Source organism: Macrobrachium rosenbergii, chromosome 2 (assembly GCF_040412425.1).
Source record: "Macrobrachium rosenbergii isolate ZJJX-2024 chromosome 2, ASM4041242v1, whole genome shotgun sequence".
Classification (NCBI taxonomy): Eukaryota; Metazoa; Arthropoda; class Malacostraca; order Decapoda; family Palaemonidae; genus Macrobrachium; species Macrobrachium rosenbergii.
Window position 1 is genome coordinate 39,138,013 of NC_089742.1, and position 23,371 is coordinate 39,161,383.

The window sequence follows — 23,371 nt, forward strand, 5'->3', positions numbered from 1 at the left end:
CAGGTGGGAGGGACAATGGGTCACAATGAATCCCGAGAGGTCAACAGATTCAGGAAATACCTATAAGGCCATCTGTCGCTAGGAAAGAACAGCATAGGCTGGAATGAATTTATTATTATTATTATTATTATTATTATTATTATTATTATTGCATACCAGAACTTTGATTTCAGTTCTTAAGTTGTGTAAATATTATCTTGCAAGCCTCACGCGATTTTTTATATCCAGTAAAGGAACAGCCGATGGTTTTTATGAGTGTTAATGTGACATCTTCAAAATGTAGACTGTGGCGTATAGTATAATTAAAGTTCTACACGGCAAACACACATAAAAGCGCGAACACACACACACACACACACACACACACATATATATATATATGTGTGGTATATATATATATATATATATATATATATATATATATATATATATATATATATAATTGTTATATATATATATATATATATATATATATATATATATATATATATGTGTGTATATATATATATATATGATATATATATGTAGATTTATTACATTAACATCCTGGTAAAAGTAAAATATAATAAAATGAAATTGTAAAAATCACAATAGAATACAGATATATAAAAACGTAAAAACTAAAAAACAAACGTAAAATAACTTGACATCACTGGTTACAGCACTTTAATTTAAAGTAAGACAAAATAAAAAAAATAGTCAAAACCAGCAACAGTAAAAAATAGTAAAGATCACAATAAAATTAATAAAAGCTAAAAGAAGAAAAATAAAAACAAAAACACCACAGAGCAAAACACCCAACCAGCGGGTTGCTTCAAAGAGTAACTAAAAAGAAGAACCTTGAGTAACGAAAAACGAAGGGCAACGGGCCATTACGCAATGTACAATTGGATAGAAGAATTCTGCGAGTTTAACGACTGAACTAGCTTTTTTATCTTATGGACTCCAAGACAGGTAGTTCGTTTTCATTTTGTGCCTGTCCTGTCATCTGGAAATCTTTGGCCTCTGTGTGCGTTTTACAGATCTTTGAATGATTGCGAATATTCGATTGTTCTGGATTGGACGGCCTGAAACTTACTCCTCAATGAGAGTCCAATTGCACTTTTAATAGCCTTTTTGTACATCCCCACATAGGTCCCTCGACTACATTCAGGGCAAATATATTTGTACACAACGTTGGACGTAAACAACGGACTAAGCGTGTCTTTGTATCTGAACAAAGAACCAATGGTGACCAGGTTCTTAGGAATGAGTTTAATGTTTAGGGTTGGTGGTTCCTTGTGTATTATATCAATTAGCTTTTTCCTGAAATTATCAGCATGTAGAAAAGGAAAGCTAGCATACGTTTTGAGCTTGGGTACAGTGCTGTTTTCCTCGTAATTTCTCAGGTACTTGAATAAAATACTCGAACCGAAAATGGTACCTCCTATCTCTTTCAGCGATGTACCCAAACTGAAAATGTGTGCGAGTTTTCCTTTTCTACATCTCTTTGCATTCTATCGTGATTTTTACAATTTGAATATATTATATTTTACTTTTACCAGGAATGTTCATGTAACAAATCTACATTTTTTGTCAAAATATTTTAAGAGTTATTACGAGTGATATGGTGTTCACAATTTTTTCAGCCTTGAAAATGCAACCGAGAAGTGTTGTGAACATATATATATATATATATATATATATATATATATATATATATATATATATATATACAGACAAGACGTCCACGTTTAGCCGTACAAATGCTGCATACATTAACTTTGACGGATACTGCCACTGAAGGAAAAATTCCCCCCAAGTATCTCCTCCCCTCCCCCACAATTTCCCTCCCTCCCCTCCCCTCTTTCCTCCGTGTTTATGTGAATGAGAGCAGCGGATATAACGCTTCGTCGGATCGCTTTCGAATCTGCACGATCCATTTGCAAATCCCATTGGAAAAATGGCCTCTTGGCGGATGGAGACGATCTTAAGAAACACTCCATTTCCGAAATGTCGGACGAAGAGGAAAAATTAAAAGGCGGCAAAAGCCGAATTAAAAGGTCGAATCTGCTTCCCATTTTTAAATATGTGGAAGTGTCGAAAAAGAGAAGAAATTAAAAGGTAGCATCAGCTTCCCATTTTTAAAAATGTGGAAATGTCGAACGAAGAGAAGAAATTAAAAAGGCGGCAAAAGCCGAATTAAAAGGTAGAATCTGCTTCCCATTTTAAAAACTGTGGGTTTATAAAGGGGTAAAAACCCGATAATAATGTAGGTTGTCTACAGTATGTAAGAAAATTAAGAATATGTAAGAATGATGCAAAGGGAGGCGGAAGAGGCACTTCCTGTAATAGTCAAAAAATGTTAAAATAAAAAAGAAAACATCCTTTTAAAGATGAAGGAAAGATCCCATTTTTTGTCTAAGAGAAAATATTGGGGAAAAACTATATCTGAAATGTAAAAGGAAACCATTTCAAACGGGCAAAAATCTGCTTACGAAATGTGACAAAAATATCATAACACTGAAAAGGAGGGCGGCGAGAAATTGTCTCAGTTCCGAAACGTCACAAAGGAAAATAAAAAAAGCATCTAAAAGGTGTAAAACCGATATAAAAAGAAAATTTGGAAACGTTAAAAAAGACATTTAAAAGAGAGAAAAAGATGAGATAAATTGCTTAGCGATTTGGGGTATTTAAAACAAACAACTTGAAAGGCGGAAAAAAAGGTGAAATTAAATAACCCACCATCAAAAAAACAAATACGCGAAGGAAGCCAAGAAGAGTGAGGTAAAAAATGTCCCACTTCCAGATTGTTGGAAAAATTAAGGTAAAACCTTTCCGGTGTGGGGTAAAAGAGAGAGAGAGAGAGATATAAGACCTTTACGTTGTGGTAAAAGAGAGAGAGAAAACCTCTTCCTGTGTGGTAAAAGAGAGGGAGAGAGAGATAAAACCTTTTCCTGTGTGGTTAAAGAGAGGGAGAGAGAGATAAAACCTTTCCGGTGTGGTAAAAGAGAGAGAGAGAGAGATAAAACCTTTTCCTGTGTGGTTAAAGAGAGGGAGAGAGAGATAAAACATTTCCGGTGTGGTAAAAGAGAGAGAGAGAGATAAAACCTTGCCGTTGTGGCAAAAGAGAGAGAGAGATAAAACCTTTTCCTGTGTGGTAAAAGAGACGGAGAGAGAGATAAAACCTTTCCAGTTTGGTAAGAGAGAGAGAGAGAGAGAGGGCAGAGATAAACCTTTTCCTGTGTGGTTAAAGAGAGGGAGAGAGAGATAAAATCTTTCCGGTGTGGTAAAAGAGAGAGAGAGACAGAGATAAAACCACCTTTCCTGTGTGGTAAAAAAGAGAGAGAGAGAGAAAACCTTTCCGGTGTGGTAAAAGAGAGAGAGATAAAACCTTTCCGGTTTAGAAAGAAAAGCGAGAGAGCTAAAACCTTTCCGGTGTGGTAAAAAGAAAGAGAGAGAGAGAAAACCTCTCCGGTGTGGAAAAAGAGAGAGAGGGAGAGATAAAACTTTTACGGTGTGTTAGGAGAGAGAGAGAGAGAGAGAGATAAAACCTTTCCGGTGTGGCAAAAGGGAGAGAGAGAGAGAGAAAGATAAAACCTTTCCGGTGTGGTAAAAGAGAGAAAGAGAGAGATAAAACCTTTCCAGTGTGGTAAACGAGAGAGAGAGAGAGAGAGAAAAACCTTTCCGGTGTGGTAAAAGAGAGAGAGAGAGAGAGATAAAACCTTTACGGTTTGGTAAGAGAGAGAGAGAGTGAGAGATAAAACCTTTCCGGTTTGGAAAGAGAGAGAGAGATAAATCCTTTCCGGTGAGGCAAAAGAGAGAGAGAGAGAGAGAAAAACGTTTCCTGTGTGGTAAAAGTGAGAGAGAGAGATAAACCTTTCCGGTTTGGTAAGAGAGACAGAGAGAGAGCGAGGGAGAGATAAAACCTTCCCTGTGTGGTAAGAGAGAGAGGGGGAGGGAGAGAGAGAGAGATCCCGTTTTCGAATTGTCAGGAAAATAAACAAAATAATTATAATGCGGGAAAAAGAGGGGAAATGTCGACACCGCATTTCTGAAATGTGAGAAGAAAAATAACATTTAAAAGCAAAAAAAAAAAAAAAAAAAAAAGACACTCCATTCCTGACAAGTCGAAAGGAATAAAAACATTGGACGGCGAAAAATAGACGGGAGAAAAAAAAAAGCTCCATTTTTTTCCCGAGATATCTGGAATAAAAATCTTGCCTCTAAATCGGAGAGTCATCCGCCCTCGCTCACTCTACAGTAATTTGATATTTCCTTCAGCTTCTGCTTTGAAAACTTTTCCGGCAAAAGAGAGAAATTCACTTTTACCTGACAGTTACTCCCTCCCAGGTTGAGTTTGTATTTACACATTTCCTTCTCTGTCTCTCTTTCTCCCCCTCTGTCTGTTCGCCCCATTCATCTCCACACAAAGACAAGCACACACATATATATATATATGTATATTATATATTATATGTATATATATATATATATATATATATATATATATATATATATATATATATATATATATATATATATATATATATATATATATATATATATATATATATATATATATATATAATCAATAACAGGACATCATTTAAACAGGATGGAATCCAACGGAATTTTTATTCAGGAGAAACTTCAGGCTTTCAAGACCAGACGATGAGGACAGAAAGTCCTTGAAAGCTTGTAATTTACTTTTTTATTAATATCTGTAAGATACCATCCTGTTTCAATGAAGTCCTGTTACCAATTGTATTAATGCACGGAAGTATTGTCAAGTAGTGATCAAGTTTAAATATAATAAATATATATATATATAGTTTATATATATATATATATATATATATATATATATATATATATATACAGTATATATATATATATATATATATATATATATATATATATATATATATATATATATATATATATATGTATATATATAGTCTCGGTAATTGGGCGGCTACTTGGAAATCTTAGCTTAATGATAAATAATATTGCCAAGACCAGGAAGGACATTCTTTGTTATACGAGCTTTCGAGGTATAAAACCTCATCATCAGGCTGAAAAATCGACAAAGATGAGAATCAATGAAATTACAATAAAATGAATTGCCATAATAAATCTTCAGCAAAAATACTAACCAAATATATAAAACGAACAGTAAATACAGACTAAAAGGGGGAGACGCAAAATAACGAAAAATTAAAAAATGACACAAACATAAAAATATGAAAATAAAAGTAAGGTGAAATGTAAACTACAACTCACAAAATAAAATATTTAACGACCCAATTATGTACCTATTATGAAATTACACGATAGCTAGTTGAATACCAGACGACAAGGGTGGTTTGGAAAGAGGAAACCTAGTTCTAATAGAAAGGCCTCTGTTCCAAAATTCTGTCTGAGCCAGAGGAAACTGGATCTCACGTATCGCAGACCACACTGCGAACAAGTGAACTAGTAAACGACACAGGAATTGAGGTCCACAGGCAGAATAGGCCTCTCCCTTTCTATTAAAACTAGGTTTTCTCTTTCCAAACCACCCTTTTCTGCCATCTGGGAACACAGTTTAGCACAGGACCATCCCTTCACTGACCTGGATTTTGAAGTACTGTCTTTTTGTTCAAGTAGACTGGACCTTCTGATTTCAGAGTCGCCTAGCTATTGTGTAATTTCATAGCAGGTACACAATTGGGTCGTTAAATATTTTATTTTGTGAGTTGTAGTTTGTTTACATTTCACCTTATTTTTATTTTCATATTTTTATGTTTGTGTTCGTTTTTAATTTTTCGTTATTTTGCGTCTCCCCCTTTTAGTTTGTATTTACTATTCGTTTTATATATTTGGTTAGTATTTTTGCTGAAGATTTATTATGACAATTCATTTTATTGTAATTTCATTTTATTGTAATTTCAGCCTGATGATGAGGTTTTATACCTCGAAAGCTCGTATAATAGTGTTCTTACTGGTCTTGGCAATATTATTTATCATTAAGCTATATATACATATACATATGTATATAATTTATATATATATATATATATATATATATATATACATACATACATACATATATATGTATATATATTATGTGTTTGTATGTGTATAATTGACAAGACTGTTCAAGTAAATGTCAGCAAGAGAAATAAACTAACTCTCGAGCAGGATTTGAACTGACATCTAAGATCCGCTGATTTACAAGTCTAGTCGGTAACGCTGTGTGGTTGCACCTCAGAGCAACTTAGATGCGAATACAGTTCTGTTTAGGGGCTGTAGTGTAATTTTCTTATTAAGTTGTCAATACTTTAATATTCATATACCTCACATTGTATAAATTTACCTGCCAAACTCTCTCTCTCTTGCCATATTATATATATATATACATATATATATATATATATATATATATATATATATATATATATATATATATATCATAATATATATGTATATATTTATATATATATTATGTTTACGTATGTGTATAATTGATGAGACTGTTAAAGTAAACGTCAGTAAGAGAAATAAACTAACTCTCGAGAAGGATTTGAACTGACATCTAAGACCCACTGATTTACAAGTTTAGTCTTTAACGCTGTGTGTTTGCACCTCAGAGCAACTTAGATGCGAATTCAGTTCTGTTTAGGGGCTGTAGTGTAATTTTCTTATTAAGTTGTCAATACTTTAATATTCACATACATCACATCATGTATATATTTACCTGCCTAGTGCCTAACCCTCTCTCTCTCTCTCTCTCTCTCTCTCTCTCTCTCTCTCTTCTTTATATATATATATATATATATATATATATATATATATATATATATATATGTGTGTGTATATATATAAATGTAAAGGTTGTTCTTATCAGTTGAAGATACAATACGAATTTCGACTGCCAGCGATTTATCGAAGACAATGCCCTTCAGAAACTTTTGCTGACCTCCTCAAATGATTTAATTTTGTTCCAAAGCTTTCTTTTCTTTTTTTGGGTAAAGCTTCCATGAGAGGTGTGTTTTAGCTCACTGGAGAGTATAAAAGGAAAAATCGTTTCCATTTGGTTTCTTGATTTCTCTTAAATATCCGGATCATTTTGCTGATACAAAAATATTGCAGCACTGGAGAACCCCATTTTATCAGTTACATACACCTTTGTGGTTTGTTAAGTGCAGTCTCTCTCTCTCTCTCTCTCTCTCTCTCTCTCTCTCTCTCTCTCTCTCTCTCTCTCTCTCTCTCTCTCTCTCTCCCCTTTTGTCCGGCGAATGGGACAGAAGATATCGAATGTCAATGGAAGCAATTATCAGATATCCATGTCACTGTTGTTTTTATTATTGCAGTCAAGACTGCCTACATTTCCTTGACTGCTTTCTTTGTTGTATCCAATGGTCACTGGGGATTCTACTCTCTCCTTTCTTCGATTAGGTATTAGGTTAAATCTTCTTCGTTTAATATTTACATCAGGTTAATCCATCTATTCGTCTGTTCGCATGTATGTATTAAATATATATATATATATATATATATATATATATATATATATATATATATATATATATATATATATATATATATATATATATATATATATATATATATACATATTTGTGTGTGTATATATATATATATATACATACATATATATATATATATATATATCTATATATATATATATATATATATATATATATATATAATATATATATATATATATATATGAATTTTATCACATCAACGTGATTCACATACAGGCATTAAGCTACAAATGTCCTTTAATAACCAATTCGCTCTGCCTCGGAAATAATATATTTTCATACATGCTACCCGAAGGTGAATTTTTTTTAGTTGATAATAAGTTCGTCCTCTCTTAGGCTCGAACCACGGAAGACAAGAACTGAGGACTACAGTGAGGCGCATTAAACCACACGGCCATCCTTGATGGACGTGTGGTAAAATTTAACATATATGAAAATATATATTTTCCGAGGTAGGGCGAATTGGATATTAAAGGACATTTGTAGCTTAAGCTTGTGTGTGCATATATATATATATATATATATATATATATATATATATATATATATATATATATATATATATATTATATATATATATATATATATATATATATATATATATATATATATATATATATCTATATATATATATATATATATAAATATATTTCATATATACACATACATATATATACATACAATTTACATGCACTTAGGGATAGGAGGTGTTACCTTTCCTATCCTTAGCGGTCAAACTGCCACAGTGTTTAGGCCAACAGAGGCATGTTGAGTTTCTTATGGAATGAGCATAAGTCTTAACCATAATCGCGTTAACCAAGGCTCTCTGCCCTAATATCTTAAGTTGGCTAGTGATTTTAGTGTCAGTCTTTTCATCCTGACAGTCTTCAAGTTCTTGCGAAATGTTGTCTATCACGATAAACCTGTAATTTTATTGAAGGTGTGCAGGAGTGGAAAAATAATTTACCAGACATTTAATTACAGTCAAGTTTTATATTAAGGATCCGATAATGTTTTCAATATTCAATGATGCAAAACTTAATTTTTGCATGCATGTTAAGGTGAAAACGTCACACTAGCATGAAAATGCGGGACTTCCTTTATACGACCCTTATTGGCTTCTTGATGCAGAATTTTTCTTTCTCACTGGACCTTCCTGTATAGCTACTTTAAAAAAAAAGTGTACAACTTATACGGCACCAGTTTGTAATTATTGAATTTTTAGGAATACTAGATATAGATAACTTTGTAATTTGACGTTAAGGAACTATTACGTCGATAATGCTAGATCTTTGCTTGGAGGAAATTGCTTGTGAGATCAGTGGAAGGAAGCATAAGAATTGGTAGGTTCACGAGATGATTAAAGGACAGCCACAAGGGAGTCAAACTTGCCTTGTAGATGTTGATTGAAAATTCAGACAAAGGAGAGTTAAGTCTAGATTTAGAATCTCTGCTCTGCAAAGAAGTGAATGGTGTCACTAAAACTCGCACTGAATACTTGAAACTGGTGCAAAGGGCTTGGGTCATTATAATACGCGAAAAAGAAAGAGTAAATGACCTTGAGATGTCTGGTGCAAGCGTCATTGGCCCACAAGCGAAACCCTAAAACCAAGGGAGCGAGTGAAGGAGCTTAGGCACACATAAGAGAAAGAGAGGAGAATGGCCGAGTGTCCAAGACGAGGCAGAAAACTGGACGTGACATTTATTCCTCATGAACGCGCTGCAGATAGTGGTCCTTCTCTCCCAAAGGACGATGGGTCGTTTTAAGGGAGAGGCAGGCTTTTAAGTAGGGTTGACATTCAATTATATTACCTTCGTCTTGGCATTTTAGTGAAGAAAGATTCTCCAGTTTTCTTTCAACTTCATTAGATATGTATATACATAATATATTTATACATTCATACATTCGTACATCCATACACACCCATAAACTATAATTGTATAAATATACATATAAATAAATATAAGTATATATAAATATATACTGATGTGTGTGTGTGTGTGTCTGCGCGCGTGCGCTTGTGTGTATGTGATTTAGCAAACCAGTGCGCCGATATAGACAACCGTTTTTTGCCGCGATGAGACCAGTTAAAAAAAAATTGGGCATTCTTTACTGCTCATACATTTTAGCTTTCCCAAAACAAAGGAGGGTCGAGACCTAGTCTGTCAGGGGCTCCCTTGGCGGCTGCCCGTATGCAGCGGACCACAAAAATGCTGACGCGTGACCCGAATACCCACACGGGGCCGGGATGTAATTGCAAAAGACGCAAAAGAAAAAAAAAAGACGGATAAAACGAGGAAGAAATACTGAAATACTTCGGGCAGTGGCGGTATTGTAATTTTGAGTCCTCTCTCTCTCTCTCTCTCTCTCTCTTCTCTCTCTCTCTCTCTCTCTCTCTCTGGATGAGTTGGATTTTCAATATTTCTCTCCACGGAAGGTAAAATATAAAATTTGAGAAATATTTATGAAATTCGAGGTTTAGACCTGTACCTAAGTACATTTTTAAAAGTACTTGTTGTATTTACATTATATATATATATATATATATATGTATATGTATATGTATATGTCTGTGCGTGTGTGCTGTAGCGCACGTGTATATCATGAGAAAATTGCAAGCTTTCATAATGGAAAACTGCCGAAAGATCATGAAAGTAAATTAAATCCTGGAAGATGGTGTAATCATCTTTAATTATTGCTTATGAAATAGGAAAACGTTGACTTGAAAATATTTTTTGAGTAAATCCTTCGAACAGGATTAAAACGAAAGGGGCGAATCACAATATTCAAGGGAAATTCACAGAAGTCAGTAGACACTCGACACAAGTTTTAGATTAGAAAAAACGTCTTCGGAGGCTAAATTGAATTTGAAGCGGTGGTGAAATTTAGACGAAAGAAAAATGTGGCAGCTCTTGTTATGAAATACTTGACATGTATTTTAGAAATAAGGAGGAATGAAAGGTGACAAAGATTTAAATATGGCAAGCATATGGCAATAATGTTAGCATGTGTGCAAAAATTACTTAGAATATTTTAAGGTGGCATGGCCATGTTAGGAGAACTAGAGAGCATAGGTTGGCCAAAACAGCTCATAATTCGCAGTTGTTCAGAGGAAAGAGGAGGCGAGATCGCCTAAAAAGTGCCAGAATGAAAGGACCTTTATGAAACAGCGTGGTTTTGGAGAATGGTGAATTATATATAGGTGCCTGTGTTGCTAATGAAGCCTCTGTAAATGATTGCGGCAGTGAGGCTGTCTGTCCTTATAGTAAAATTTACTGCGCCGGAGTATACACATTTATAACAGTATTTGTATCGTATATGAAATATTAATTTAGCTCCTAACATTCCAAAGATAATGTCAACATCCACGTATCTCAAAGAAGTAATGCCATGCTTTACATAGTACCTGCAAATAATGCCAAGCTTCGCATAGTACCTGCAAATAATGCCAAGCTTCACATAGTACCTGCAAATAATGCCAAGCTTCACATAGTACCTGCAAATAATGTCAAGCTTCACATAGTACCTGCAAATAATGTCAAGCTTCACATAGTACCTGAAACCTGCATAAATGCCAAACTAACATAGTACCTGCTGTTGCCGCAATGATGTCCAAGCTTCATTGCCTGCAAATAATGTCAGCTACATATAGCAAATGTGGTCCTGCAAACTTCACTATACCTGCAAATATGTCAAACTGCAAATAATGTCAGCTTCATGTATCTGCAAATAATGTCAAGCTTCACATAGTACCTAGAAATAATGTCGTTTCACATAATATACATGTCAAGCTTCACATAGTACCTGCAAATAATGTTAATGTCAATCTTCACATTGTACCTGCAAATAATGTCAAGCTTCAAATAATATTTTGTAATATGAACCTTCACATACTATTACGCAAATGATGCTAGCCTTCACGTTATAACCCGGAAAATAATATCAGCCTTCCCAATATATTCTCTAACTAACGTCACCTTTCACATGCTTTACAAATAATGTCGACCAATACTATATCATGTAAATAGTGTCAGCCAACACACAGCGCCCTTTAAACGATGTTAAATTTTACATGAAATCGCTCGTATTTATACTGTACTACATTGTCTCTCCATTCGGCCGTCCTTGTACTCAACGCATTAACTTTTTGTTTTCTCTTTTGTTTCAGTAAATCCTGCAATGTCCAGATTACTGGGGACACATCGCATACTAAGCGCATTAATAATGACGCATTGCGCTCTCTGCATACATCACAAGCCGTAAGTATTGTCTCTCAGTTTCGTTATTATTATTATTATTATTATATTATTCAGATAGCGAGGAACTTTTATTCACGAACGGCGGATATTAGTTTTAGTGAGCGTTGTTGTCATTGAATCTACAAATCACATTTACGTGGTGCGTGATTTTCTTTTTAATATCAGGCCACAGAGATATCGTAATTTCTCGATTCCTTTACAGTTTTAGATGCGCTTACTGCTGTTTTTAATTGAATCCGAAAGAGAAATATATGAAGATAATTCTTCTAAATAGGATTCGAACCCACGCAGGTTAGGCTAGAGGGAACTTATCGAATTCAGAAACGTTTTGTTGGAGCTGAAATAGACCCTTCCTCGAACATCTTAGGCATCGTTTCAGCCATTTATGTTTACAGATATATATATATATATATATATATATATATATATATATATATATATATATATATATGCACTTGTACAAGAGATTTACGAAGGTTACATTCATTCTATCTTATTTAAGAGAACGGCGCCACAATTCACACTATTATTACCTCCAGATATCCAAGGTGCAATGTTTCCGTCACGGCTGCCCACTTTCGCATTTAGAGGAATAACGTAGTATTGTGGCGCCGTTCTCTTGTCATCGTAGGGGGAGAGACGGAGACAGATTGCTTGCTTATGTATCCATGTTCCTTGATGATGATAATGATGATGGCGATGATGAAGATAATGGTGATGATGATGATGACATGCTAGGGCGCTTTATGGGTCGTCTGTCGTTCGACCCATAATATGGAGAGGAGGTCGTTTCTTCAATTTCTCATTTTGACCTGAGGGGATCTGCTTTTATAGATAATAAAGGGGAGAGCTTGGGGATGGGTCGATGCATGAAGGGCAAACGATCTGGTGATTAAGGAAATAACTAAAGTGAAAATCAGCTTGAATTTCAGAGAGGTTTCCTCCATAGATTGACAGATTAATTTTATGATACGCCACTTTCTGACGTATCTGCCTTTGTAGATAATGAAGATAAAAACTGGAGATTCAAAAAATTTAATTATGTTAAAATAATTCCAGCTCCCTTTGAAACAAAAAGTAGTAATGCAAAGTTGCTATCCATAGATTGATAGATTAATTCTGTTTCTCTTTTTTTTGCCGTTTTCTGAAATTTATGCTTTTATAGATAATAAAGTTGGGAAGTGAAGACTCAGAAATTTAAATAACGTTAAAAGATATTCAACAGCCATTTGAAAATAAAAAGTAGTAATGCAGATTTTTTAACCATAGATTGGCATTATTTATTTCTTTTGATTCGCCATTTCCTGACATTTCTGCTTTAATAGGTAAAAAAAGTGGGAAACTGAAGACTCTAACATTTAAATTATAATAAAGGAAGATTCAACACTCTTTAAAAATAAAAAGTAGCTGTGCAAATCTCTTCCATAGACTTAGATTTTTTTATTTCTTTTGATTCGCCATTTTCTGACATTTCTGCCTTTGTAGATTATAAAATGGGAACTGAAGACTCAAGAATGTATATTATACTAAAAAAAAAATTCAACCCCCTTTGAAAATATAAAATTGTAATGCAAATTTCCTCCAAAAATTGAAAGATTTTCTTATTTCTTTTGATTTACCATTTCCTGGCGTTTCTGCTTTAATAGACAATAAAGTAGGAAACTGAAGTCTCAGACATAATTATGTTAAAGGAAAATTCAACTAGTTATGCAAATGTCTTATCCGTAGATTAACAGATTATTTATTTCTTTTGATTCGCCATTTTCTGACATTTCTGCTTATGTAGATAATAAAGTGGAAAACTGAAGACTCGGAAATTTAAATGATGTTAAATTGAAATTCAACACCCTTTGCAAATAAAAAAGAATTGATGCAACTTTCTTATCCATAGGTTGACAGAATATTTATTTGGGTACCTCCTAGTCATTCTGTTTTTTTAGATAATAAAGATTATAAACTAGACTGAAAAATTGAAATAATTTAAAAATAAGATTAAGTAACTTTCCAAAAACAAAAAGTAAGTTGATCACTAGAGACCAAAAAATCAGTATTATGCAAAGAGAAAATTTGACAACCCTTTGGAAAAAAAAAGTATTTATGCAAATTTGAGGGCATGAAATATGGAAAGTGTCTCGAAGTACCGTTTTCCGAAATCCTGGCAGTAACGACCTTTCAGGTTTTTTCACAGTAAGTGGTTCAGTGGAAAAATTGATACTTTTATCAATGTTTATTTTGTTTACAGTGTTTTTTTTATTATTATATTTACGTCTCATTTATATCTTTTGAAAAAGACATTTGAAATAATACCTGGATGAACCAGTGATATGAAGTATAGAATGTAGAAATACGGGATATGAAAGAAATATCGAATTATACCATGTAAAACACGCCATGACAGTCAAAACATTCAAAAACGAAAGTTGGCATTGTTAGTGGGATGTTATATGAGGGAAAAATATATTTGCAGAGTATTAAAATAAGGTTGCGCTGATTCTCATGGTTTCATATGAAATTGATAATATTTATAAGGTACTATGTGAATACTGACAATGTTTACTAGCTATTATATGAAGGATACTATGTTAAATGTAACATTATTTGTAGGCTGTTATGTGATGGTAAGTTTTAATTACAAAATATCAAATGAAGTTTGGCATTTTTATAAGGCATTATTTGAAGTATGCGTTATTTGGAGGATAGAATAACGTTGAAAGCATGTCTAGCACAATATAGGAAGGCTGCCATGGATTATTCAACAAAAATATGGATAAGGTGACATTGTTTCTAATGGCTTATGAGACAGTATACTCGGTTTGAAACATACAATACTTTGGCAGGATCTTCATTATTTACGGAATATTTCACGAAAAGTTACATTATTTTGCAAAGGTATTATGGAAAAGTGGGGTGCGTTTGCAGGAGTTATGATAAGTTGCCATTATTTTCAGACTAATATATTCATTTTGATTAGCTACTGATTATGCATAAATCATCGTTACTTACAGGATACTATAGAAAGGTCATCATCATTTACAGAGTATTGTAGGAAGGTTGACATTATTTACAGGTTTTTATATGAGGGCTGACAGTAATGTCAAGACAGTGAAAGAAGGTTAACAGTAGCATTAGAGTATTATTATTATTATTATTATTATTATTATTATTATTATTATTATTATTATTATTATTATTATTATCCATAAGATGAACCCTATTCTTATGGAACAAGCCCACCAAAGGGGCCACTGACTTGAAATTCAAGTTTCCAAAGAATATGGTGTTCATTCGAAAGAAGTAACAGAAAGAAATGGGAAATACGGAAGAAGGAGATCAGTTATTAGAAAAATAGATAAATTAGCAAATTAATAAGTAAATAAAAATGTAAGTAAAATATTAAGAGAAGTTCTGCATTATATACACTGTATTACATGACGCTTGACAGTTGCAATATATTACAGGAAGCTCAATACAATATGCAGCGTATTATGAGAAGATCGGCATTTATTACTGAATATTGTGGGTAGGCCTACATTATTCTGAAGGTTAGAATTTACAGCATATCACATGAGATTGGTATTGTTTACAAGGTTGCAAAGGAAAGTTTACATTTTTAACAGGATATTATGTGATGCTTGGTAGTATTAATAATGTAAAGGGTGACATTGTTTGTAGGATAATCAAGTGCAGATCGATATCCTTTACAGCAGGGACTCCCAACCTGGGGTACATGTACCCCCAGGGGTACATCTGTACTATTCAGGGGGTACATTGGATCTGAGAGACTAGCCAGTACTGCGCAATACATGTTGTAATCTGCATTGAGATTGCACAGTGTCGTGTCTTTTTTTTTTATTTCCTCATTTTAGTAAGCAAAGCTTTTACTTAAGTTATATCAAGATTAGGGTGAACACCATTTGTTTTTCACTATTGTCATAAATTACCAATTTAGTGTAATGAAATTATTACCATTAATATTCTTATGCAGTCTATACAAACAGATTTCATAATCAGATTATATCACAGTATCAGTTTCATTGTTTTTCGTTTTCATCCTCAAATTTTAGGGGTACACAGAAATCTGTAAAAATGGCCAAGGGGTACAGAAGAACAAAAAGGTTGGGAATTCCTGCTTTACAGGATATGTGGACGAAGACGTTATTTCCAGGCTATTACATGAAGTTAGATTTTGATTACAAGACAATCTATGAAGGTTGGCATTATAGGATTAGTATGGTAGGTCATTGTTGACACGATATTAAGTCATCGTTGAACATCATTTATAAGATATCGAATGAAGGTTAGACGTTATATGTATCATATTAAATGAAATTATTTGCAGGATATTAAGTATGGCGGTGTGCAGCTGCCTGCTGACCATCGCAGCGAATGGGACAGAGACCTTGTGGTATGGAACGGCTCCCATCAACTTCTACACACTCTTCCCCGTAGCAATAGCAGGTAAGGTCATTCTGCGTTTTCTGGGTACGCAGTTATTATTATTATTATTATTATTATTATTATTATTATTATTATTATTATAGCTATTTCCACGGTATTTAATTTACATGCTGATGAAAAGACGAATAGAGAATATTCTCTATAAACTGAATGTCGTGGAAACAGCTATAATTTTCAACGCCACTTCCCCCAGGGAATGTGTCCCCCTAATTATTATTATTATTATTATTATTATTATTATTATTATTATTATTATTGGTGTTTGTTGCTGTTAGGCTTCTCTTCAGTAACAGTAAATGACGCTAGAAAAGCTTATTAAGGTTTTTGTGTGCCGAGGAAATTATCAATAAAACTGTTGTTATTTTTAAGGTCATTCCTCGGAATGCGAGTGGCCTAATTTGCATTCCGTTTTTTTTCTGTTTATGTTTCAAAATGAGTTTCACCAATGTATTATGCAGCTCCCTGCCCTCTTGGAAAGTTTGTTGGCTAACACGCATATTTTTTATTGTAAGAAACTTGATAGGTTTTCGCCAAATTTGCCAGAACTCATAAGCACAAAACTTTGATTCCCCGGGTGTAAAAATGGCTTCAGAGCGCGTGGATTGCAGCGTTTTACTGTTTTACTGGCGATGGTACCTGATATTGGTTCATTACCACGGCAGGATTCATTTTCACTGTTTATTTGTATTATTACTATTAATATTAACTGTTTATTAATATTGTTACTATTGATAGTAACTGTTTATTAATATTATTATTAATATTAACGTTTATTAATACTATTACTATTAATATTAACTGTTTATTAATATTATTACTATATTGGTGAAGAAATCCACAGTGGTGTAGGTGTCAATATACATATTTTAGAAGTATAAATATAAAAGAGATCTTTCGAGATTTCTTCATCATTTTAGTGACTCAAGCTATTATGAAATTTTTTGGATTATTATTGTTATTGGTGCGGTATCAAATATTTACTGACCACAGTCTTCGGATTTCCAGTCACCCACTTCATCAAAAGGCTTCGTTTAAACATATTAGTTCTTGTGGTCCTAGGGGCCTCATTGTAACCCATTGCCCCTCCCGTAAGGTCTGTTGCCTTTTTCAGTGTGTTCATTGACACTGCGCCCAGCCCTAAGCTTTCATCAGGGCTTGAGACCGTCCTGAGTTATAATGCCTTTCATTTTGGTTGCATCTTATATAACGTCACGCAAACATGAAAAGCAAATTCATATCGAAAGGAAGTACTTTTTTTTATTCATCTCGAAATTGATGGTGACTAGGTCTATATTTGTCGGTAGGCCAGCGAGCAATGTCCGAAATAGGTCATATTTAAAGGAACAATTCATAGAAATAATTAAACAAAACAAAAAACCCTGCTTTTAAAACCTGTCAGTTTGGATGATTATGCCTCTTTTAAACAAGGTTATTTTTGTATTATGAAAGCATATTATTTAATTCTTTAAGCACATCGATATCAATTTTTTCTGTTTACAAAGTTGTCACAAAACGAAAATTCCTGCTTTTATACCATTTCAGTTTTAATGAAGATTATGTCTCTTTTGAACCCCACTTTTTTATGAAAGCATACTGCTAGTTTCATTCTTGAAAACTTTCCCTGTTTTTCAAAGCTGCTATAATGACATCAAAACATATTTGGAAAGCCTTTGTTTCTACTTCGGTGCAAACGTCGAAATACAAATTCCTAAAGACATTATCCCCAAGTCATGAATGTCAGCAAGAACCTCACAACAGCCCTCTTTTCTTAATAAAACAAGACAGCAATAAAAAAAAAAAACGTGAATTCATTACTCAACCGAGTTAGGCTTCGGTGTAAGCCTATTTTCCCCCTTTTAAAACGACGTTAGATACATAATGGCGCTGCCACGGTGACAAACGGGCCTCTTGGCTCGGAGAATCACGTACTTCCTGCCTCCTTCTGCGTAGGGCGTAGGCCTACGCAGGAGAATCTAGACAAAGACGCATAACGAGGTAAAAGACGCCGAGAGGTATTTGTTAGTGAGAGTGTGTCTGGCTTCGAATGACCTGCTCTCAGTAATTTCTGTGTAGAGCAGAGGGGAACTGCTATTATTATTATTATTATTATTATTATTATTATTATTATTATTATTATTACTCTGGATATACTAACGTTCATATTGTCAAAGCAAAAAAAAAAAAGAAGACCATTAACCTGCTAGGCAAGTTTCAGCAAAATAGAATGCCCATTTTCGAAACAGGCAAATAACAAAACTAAGTGAAAAAGCAAAGAGAATAAGAAATAAATAAGAAATGGCAACAAATAGGAAACAAGACGTATAAGATTTGCCGGAAGTTGATGGAACTGAAAATATTAATAATATACCGAAGCAAGTCGTGTTAAGATACAGACACAACGCAAGGGTGAGTGGGGAGACATTTCATCCTGGTTACACTGGGGGGTGTTCAGTTTTCTTTTAATAAAGAGTTCGAGCGTCCATTTCTTACTATCCCATCCCGTAGAGTTTTATATCATTAAAAGACACCTGGAACACGAAAGTGTCTGTATTTCTTTATAGCCAAGTTTATGTATGTTTATACACACACACACACACACACACACACACACAATACATATATATATATATATATATATATATATATATATATATATATAATATGTGTGTTTATATACATATGTATGTGTGTGTGTGTATGTGTGTGTGACTTACTATAATTCACTCATTGTACGTCCTCCTGGGATTGTTCTGCCATGGCATACCAGAGTGAAATTAATGGAAAACACTGAAAATACAGTAGATTAAGAATCAAACAAAAAATTTGTCCCTCTGTATCAACTCAGGATCTTTCGTAGATAGTGACCGCCACGGGTTTTAACCCGGTATGTGTCAGCCTTTGCTGCGTGTTTAGTACAAGCCCGTTGGGGATTACCGTAAAAGCATAAACAAAGGACTGTAAATATCATAAAGATAATGATCCCAAGAAATGTCAGTCCTACAGTAGATAACGACCCCCGAATGAGCACTGCGTGTAATGATTTTGCCCTTTCGTAAACAAATTCCTTTGTATCTTAAAAAATAATAGAATTACCGAAAGGGTATTGACCTTGAAATGTAACATTTCTGCTCAGCAGACAAAACCTGTAGCAGTAAACAGAAGTAAATAAGAGGGAGCAATCCATTTTGGCCCCTGTGAAGTTATGTTATGTTAGATTAGGTTGGGAGACTCTGAAATGGTTTGGTGCCGAAATGACTTACGGATTGACCGAAACGACTCTCTCTCTCTCTCTCTCTCTCTCTCTCTCTCTCTCTCTCTCTCTCTCTCTCTGCGTCCTGAAAGAACCAACGGGAGAATTCTCCGTTGCCAACACGAGAGTGGTATTTTCATTCCCGAGTGTACTGGCTGTTCGTCATTTGTGGGCAAATAACCCTAGAAAATTGGAGGTTTCCTCTGATTGAGGATTCCTGGAATTCGATCTAAAACAAATTTAAGGAAAGCTGAAGGAAGGATGCTGACGAAATTGGATATCATGTGAACAAAGAAGATGGATTGAATTGAACACCAAATGACCATCAGTTTAAGCAGACGTTGGTAGCGTTAACTTTGACTTAAAGAAAATAACAGCAAATATTTAAGAATAAGCTAAGTAAATGTTTGTCATCATAAAGCACAAATGTTTTGAAAATAAATATTTCCATAATGAATTATAGTACCGTAAAGAAAAGTACCACTTATTTTTTTCAATGGCAGAGAGAGAGAGGGGGGGGAGATAGACCCACCAAATTACGTATTTTGCATAATGACTAAAAGATTAATTAATTGTATTTATTCTTTGTATCAGAGAGAAAGTCAAAATTAGAAAGCATAATCAGTTAAGAAAAAATCTTTCTTTTAGCAGGATATTCCTAGCTTGAATTTTCCGTCCAAAACTTCAACACTTTTCTATGTAAAGGAATTTTAGGCATTTTTTCACACCATTGGAAAATAACGAATAAATTTGAAAATTATTAATTACCAGTTAGTATAGCAACTCTCATTGAAAAATAAATCTGACAGGTGTTCTTAACGGAAAATAACCCCTCGTTTTTCAATGGAGAATAAACCCATGCCATTTTAGTAGATAATAAACCGGCAACGTTTTTACATAAAGCCCTTCGTTATATTTTGATAGCAAATAAACCAGCATATTATTTTGCCCGAAAATATACCCGAAAATTATATCTGTCGAAAGTAAAACATGTTAGGATATATTAGCAAAGAATATATTTGCAAAATATTGTCACTGGAAAATAGACGAAAAATAAACTCGGAAAGTTATTTCAACTGAAAATAAACCTGTAAAACTATTTCATACAGAAAATAAACCAACAAAATATAGCAAAAAGAAAATAAAAAGCCTAAGATATCTTTAACAGAGAATAAGCTTACGAAAAATTTTCTCGCCATTAGATAAACCAGTAAAATATTTTAACAGAAAATGAATATAGAAAATGATTTTTCAACGAGATGAACCTTCAGAGTATTTTAGCTGAACATAAACCTTCGAACCGCAGCTAGCCACGGGATCATGTGAGCTAGTAGCGCCTGGCGTTCATTGATGGACACCTATCCAAGTACTGGCCGGGCACATCCCATTAAAAAGCTTTTAGCTGACGGTCACTTTAAAAAGTACTGTATATTTTCCCCTTCTTTGCTGTTAGGAAATATTCAATGGAAACATTTTCTAAACGCAAAACGCTTCGGAAAACTACACCAACTCTCGCTACCAGCAGATAAACCCAGCGATCATTCCCCAATCAGAACGGCATAAAGCTAGCGAACATTCTCCGTCGCTTAGCAAGTCTGCGAACGGCAAACACCGCAATTGTTATCCTGATAGCCATGGCTGAGGGACGAGGGGGCGATGAGTTTGGGGTCATTGTGAGGAAGACAATAGTCCATGATCATTTGGCCCAGCGTCGCTGGTCTGAGACTCATAGGAGGAGGAGGAGAGGCCCCTTCCGCAGGAGGACGGAGGGGGGGTGTCCTTTGGTATTGGGAGAGTTGTGGGGAGAAGGGGAATGCCTGAGATAGATACAGCATGATTGGGGAGGTAGGAAGAGGCGTATGATCCTGAATGTTGGGCGGGGAGGGGACAGGTGGGTCTTTATATACATACTGGTACTTGATGGGTGATGGTTGGGGGACGGGTGGCTGCTAGGGGTGGCCGGAGATAGATCAGGGGTGAGGCGCTGATAAGAAGTGGTTATGGGAGGGGGTGGGAGGAGGACGAAGGGTAGTGGGTGCCAAGTGCCCAGCGAACCCGATAACGGAGAGGGAGAGACAAATAGTTTCCACTGAGCGTTGCTTGTTCGTTCATTACCTTTGTATTGTCTGTTTAGGGAGCAATTATTCTTCTCATTGCTGGTGCTCATAATTCTCTTGATTCTTCGCTGTTTACAGGCAAAAGAAATTATTTTTTCTTAGCGTTATGGAGACTATGAATTCACAAATATGTACGTAAAAGTTTAGGTATTAAAAAGTATGCAGTTATTATTATTATTATTATTATTATTATTATTATTATTATTATTATTATTATTCAAAATATGTAAAAACGTATGTGGAAAAGGGTTAAAGGATCATTCATTAACTTCCAAACTAAGTTTCCACAGAACAGATTCCCCCATGGGTAAGGAAAAAAAAAGGACAAGACATGACAAGTAAAATTGCTCATAAGTACCGCGTAAAATCATAATACCGAACATGTATAAGCGGACGTCTCTTTACACACACATATACACATGCATGCATTATTATAGATATATATATATATATATATATATATATATATATATATATATATATATATATATATATATATATATATATATATATGGGTGTTTGTATTAATTGAGTAAAGGTAAGTATTATTAACTTAACGCTATGGTATATATATATATATATATATATATATATATATATATATATATATATATATATATATATATATATATATATATATATATATATATATATATATATATATATATGATTTATGAGCTTAGTTAATTGAAGATCTACAATAAATCCTGTGCCTCCTGAAGGAAACTGGAGCGAAAAGTGCGGATTTGAAAAATCGTATTTTTATCCTCGTCAGGAATCGCGTCAGCAGATTACGTGTAGTTTTCACATAAAGAGAAACGAAGTTGTCAGAACTGATGACAAGGGCCATCATTATCTTTCTTTGTTAGGATCCTCAGTGGGATATTCACCTGCAAGGGCTTTGGGTTTGCCTTCTTCCCTTTTTTCGTTCCTGGGGGAAGGCTCCTCTCTCTCTCTCTCTCTCTCTCTCTCTTCTATATATATATATATATATATATATATATATATATATATATATATATATATATATATATATATATATATATATATATATTTATAACTGAATCACAAAATATGGAACGTGATGAATATCTATAAATAAAGAATAAAGACAAAATCCACAAAAGGAAAGAGAAACAATGAGTGCTGCAAAGGCCTGACTTATAGTCCTTTTATTTAGCAAACTGAAGAAATATATATATATATATATATATATATATATATATATATACATTATATATATATATATATATGTATGTATGTATATTACTTCATGCAAACATAAAATATGATGTAATTATAAACAATTTGTCCGTACATTTGGCTGTAACATTTATATACTTTCAAATTTTAAGTCGCAATTAACCGAATAATACCAAATTCACTATTTCCTAGTAAGAGTTTGTATCGGAAGTGCGCTTAACTTGACCGAGATTCGAATCCATGCCCTTCAGGGATGGCTAAATGAGTGAATTAACTCATCAGCCAGGAAATACTGTATATGGGCTCGATTCCTGGACAGTGTAGGTTCATTAATCGGTTACAATTCCTATTTGGGAAAAGTTATGTACCCGGGTTTCACTATATACTTTTGGATAAGAATGCTACTAGCCCCGTGCCCATGTCCACACTGGTAGGGACCCAAAACATTTGACTAACTACCAACATGTATCTTGCTGCGTAGAGTTTAAAGAACGCGCCTAAAGAGTATTGCCGCTCGTGAATCGAATCTTGGTCTCGTACTCAGTGTTATT

At 34.0% G+C, this 23,371-nt stretch overlaps 1 protein-coding gene across 1 annotated transcript in view; it reads left to right on the forward strand.

The window, feature by feature from the left end:
- The window catches only part of LOC136845296 (ergosterol biosynthetic protein 28 homolog), a 238,813-nt gene that overhangs the window by 170,769 nt on the left and 44,673 nt on the right, over positions 1 to 23,371 (forward strand). The window contains exons 3-4 of the mRNA XM_067115489.1: positions 11,702 to 11,792; positions 16,132 to 16,250. Of these exons, the coding sequence (XP_066971590.1) occupies positions 11,702 to 11,792; positions 16,132 to 16,250 (210 nt within the window). The remainder of the gene's footprint in view (positions 1 to 11,701; positions 11,793 to 16,131; positions 16,251 to 23,371) is intronic.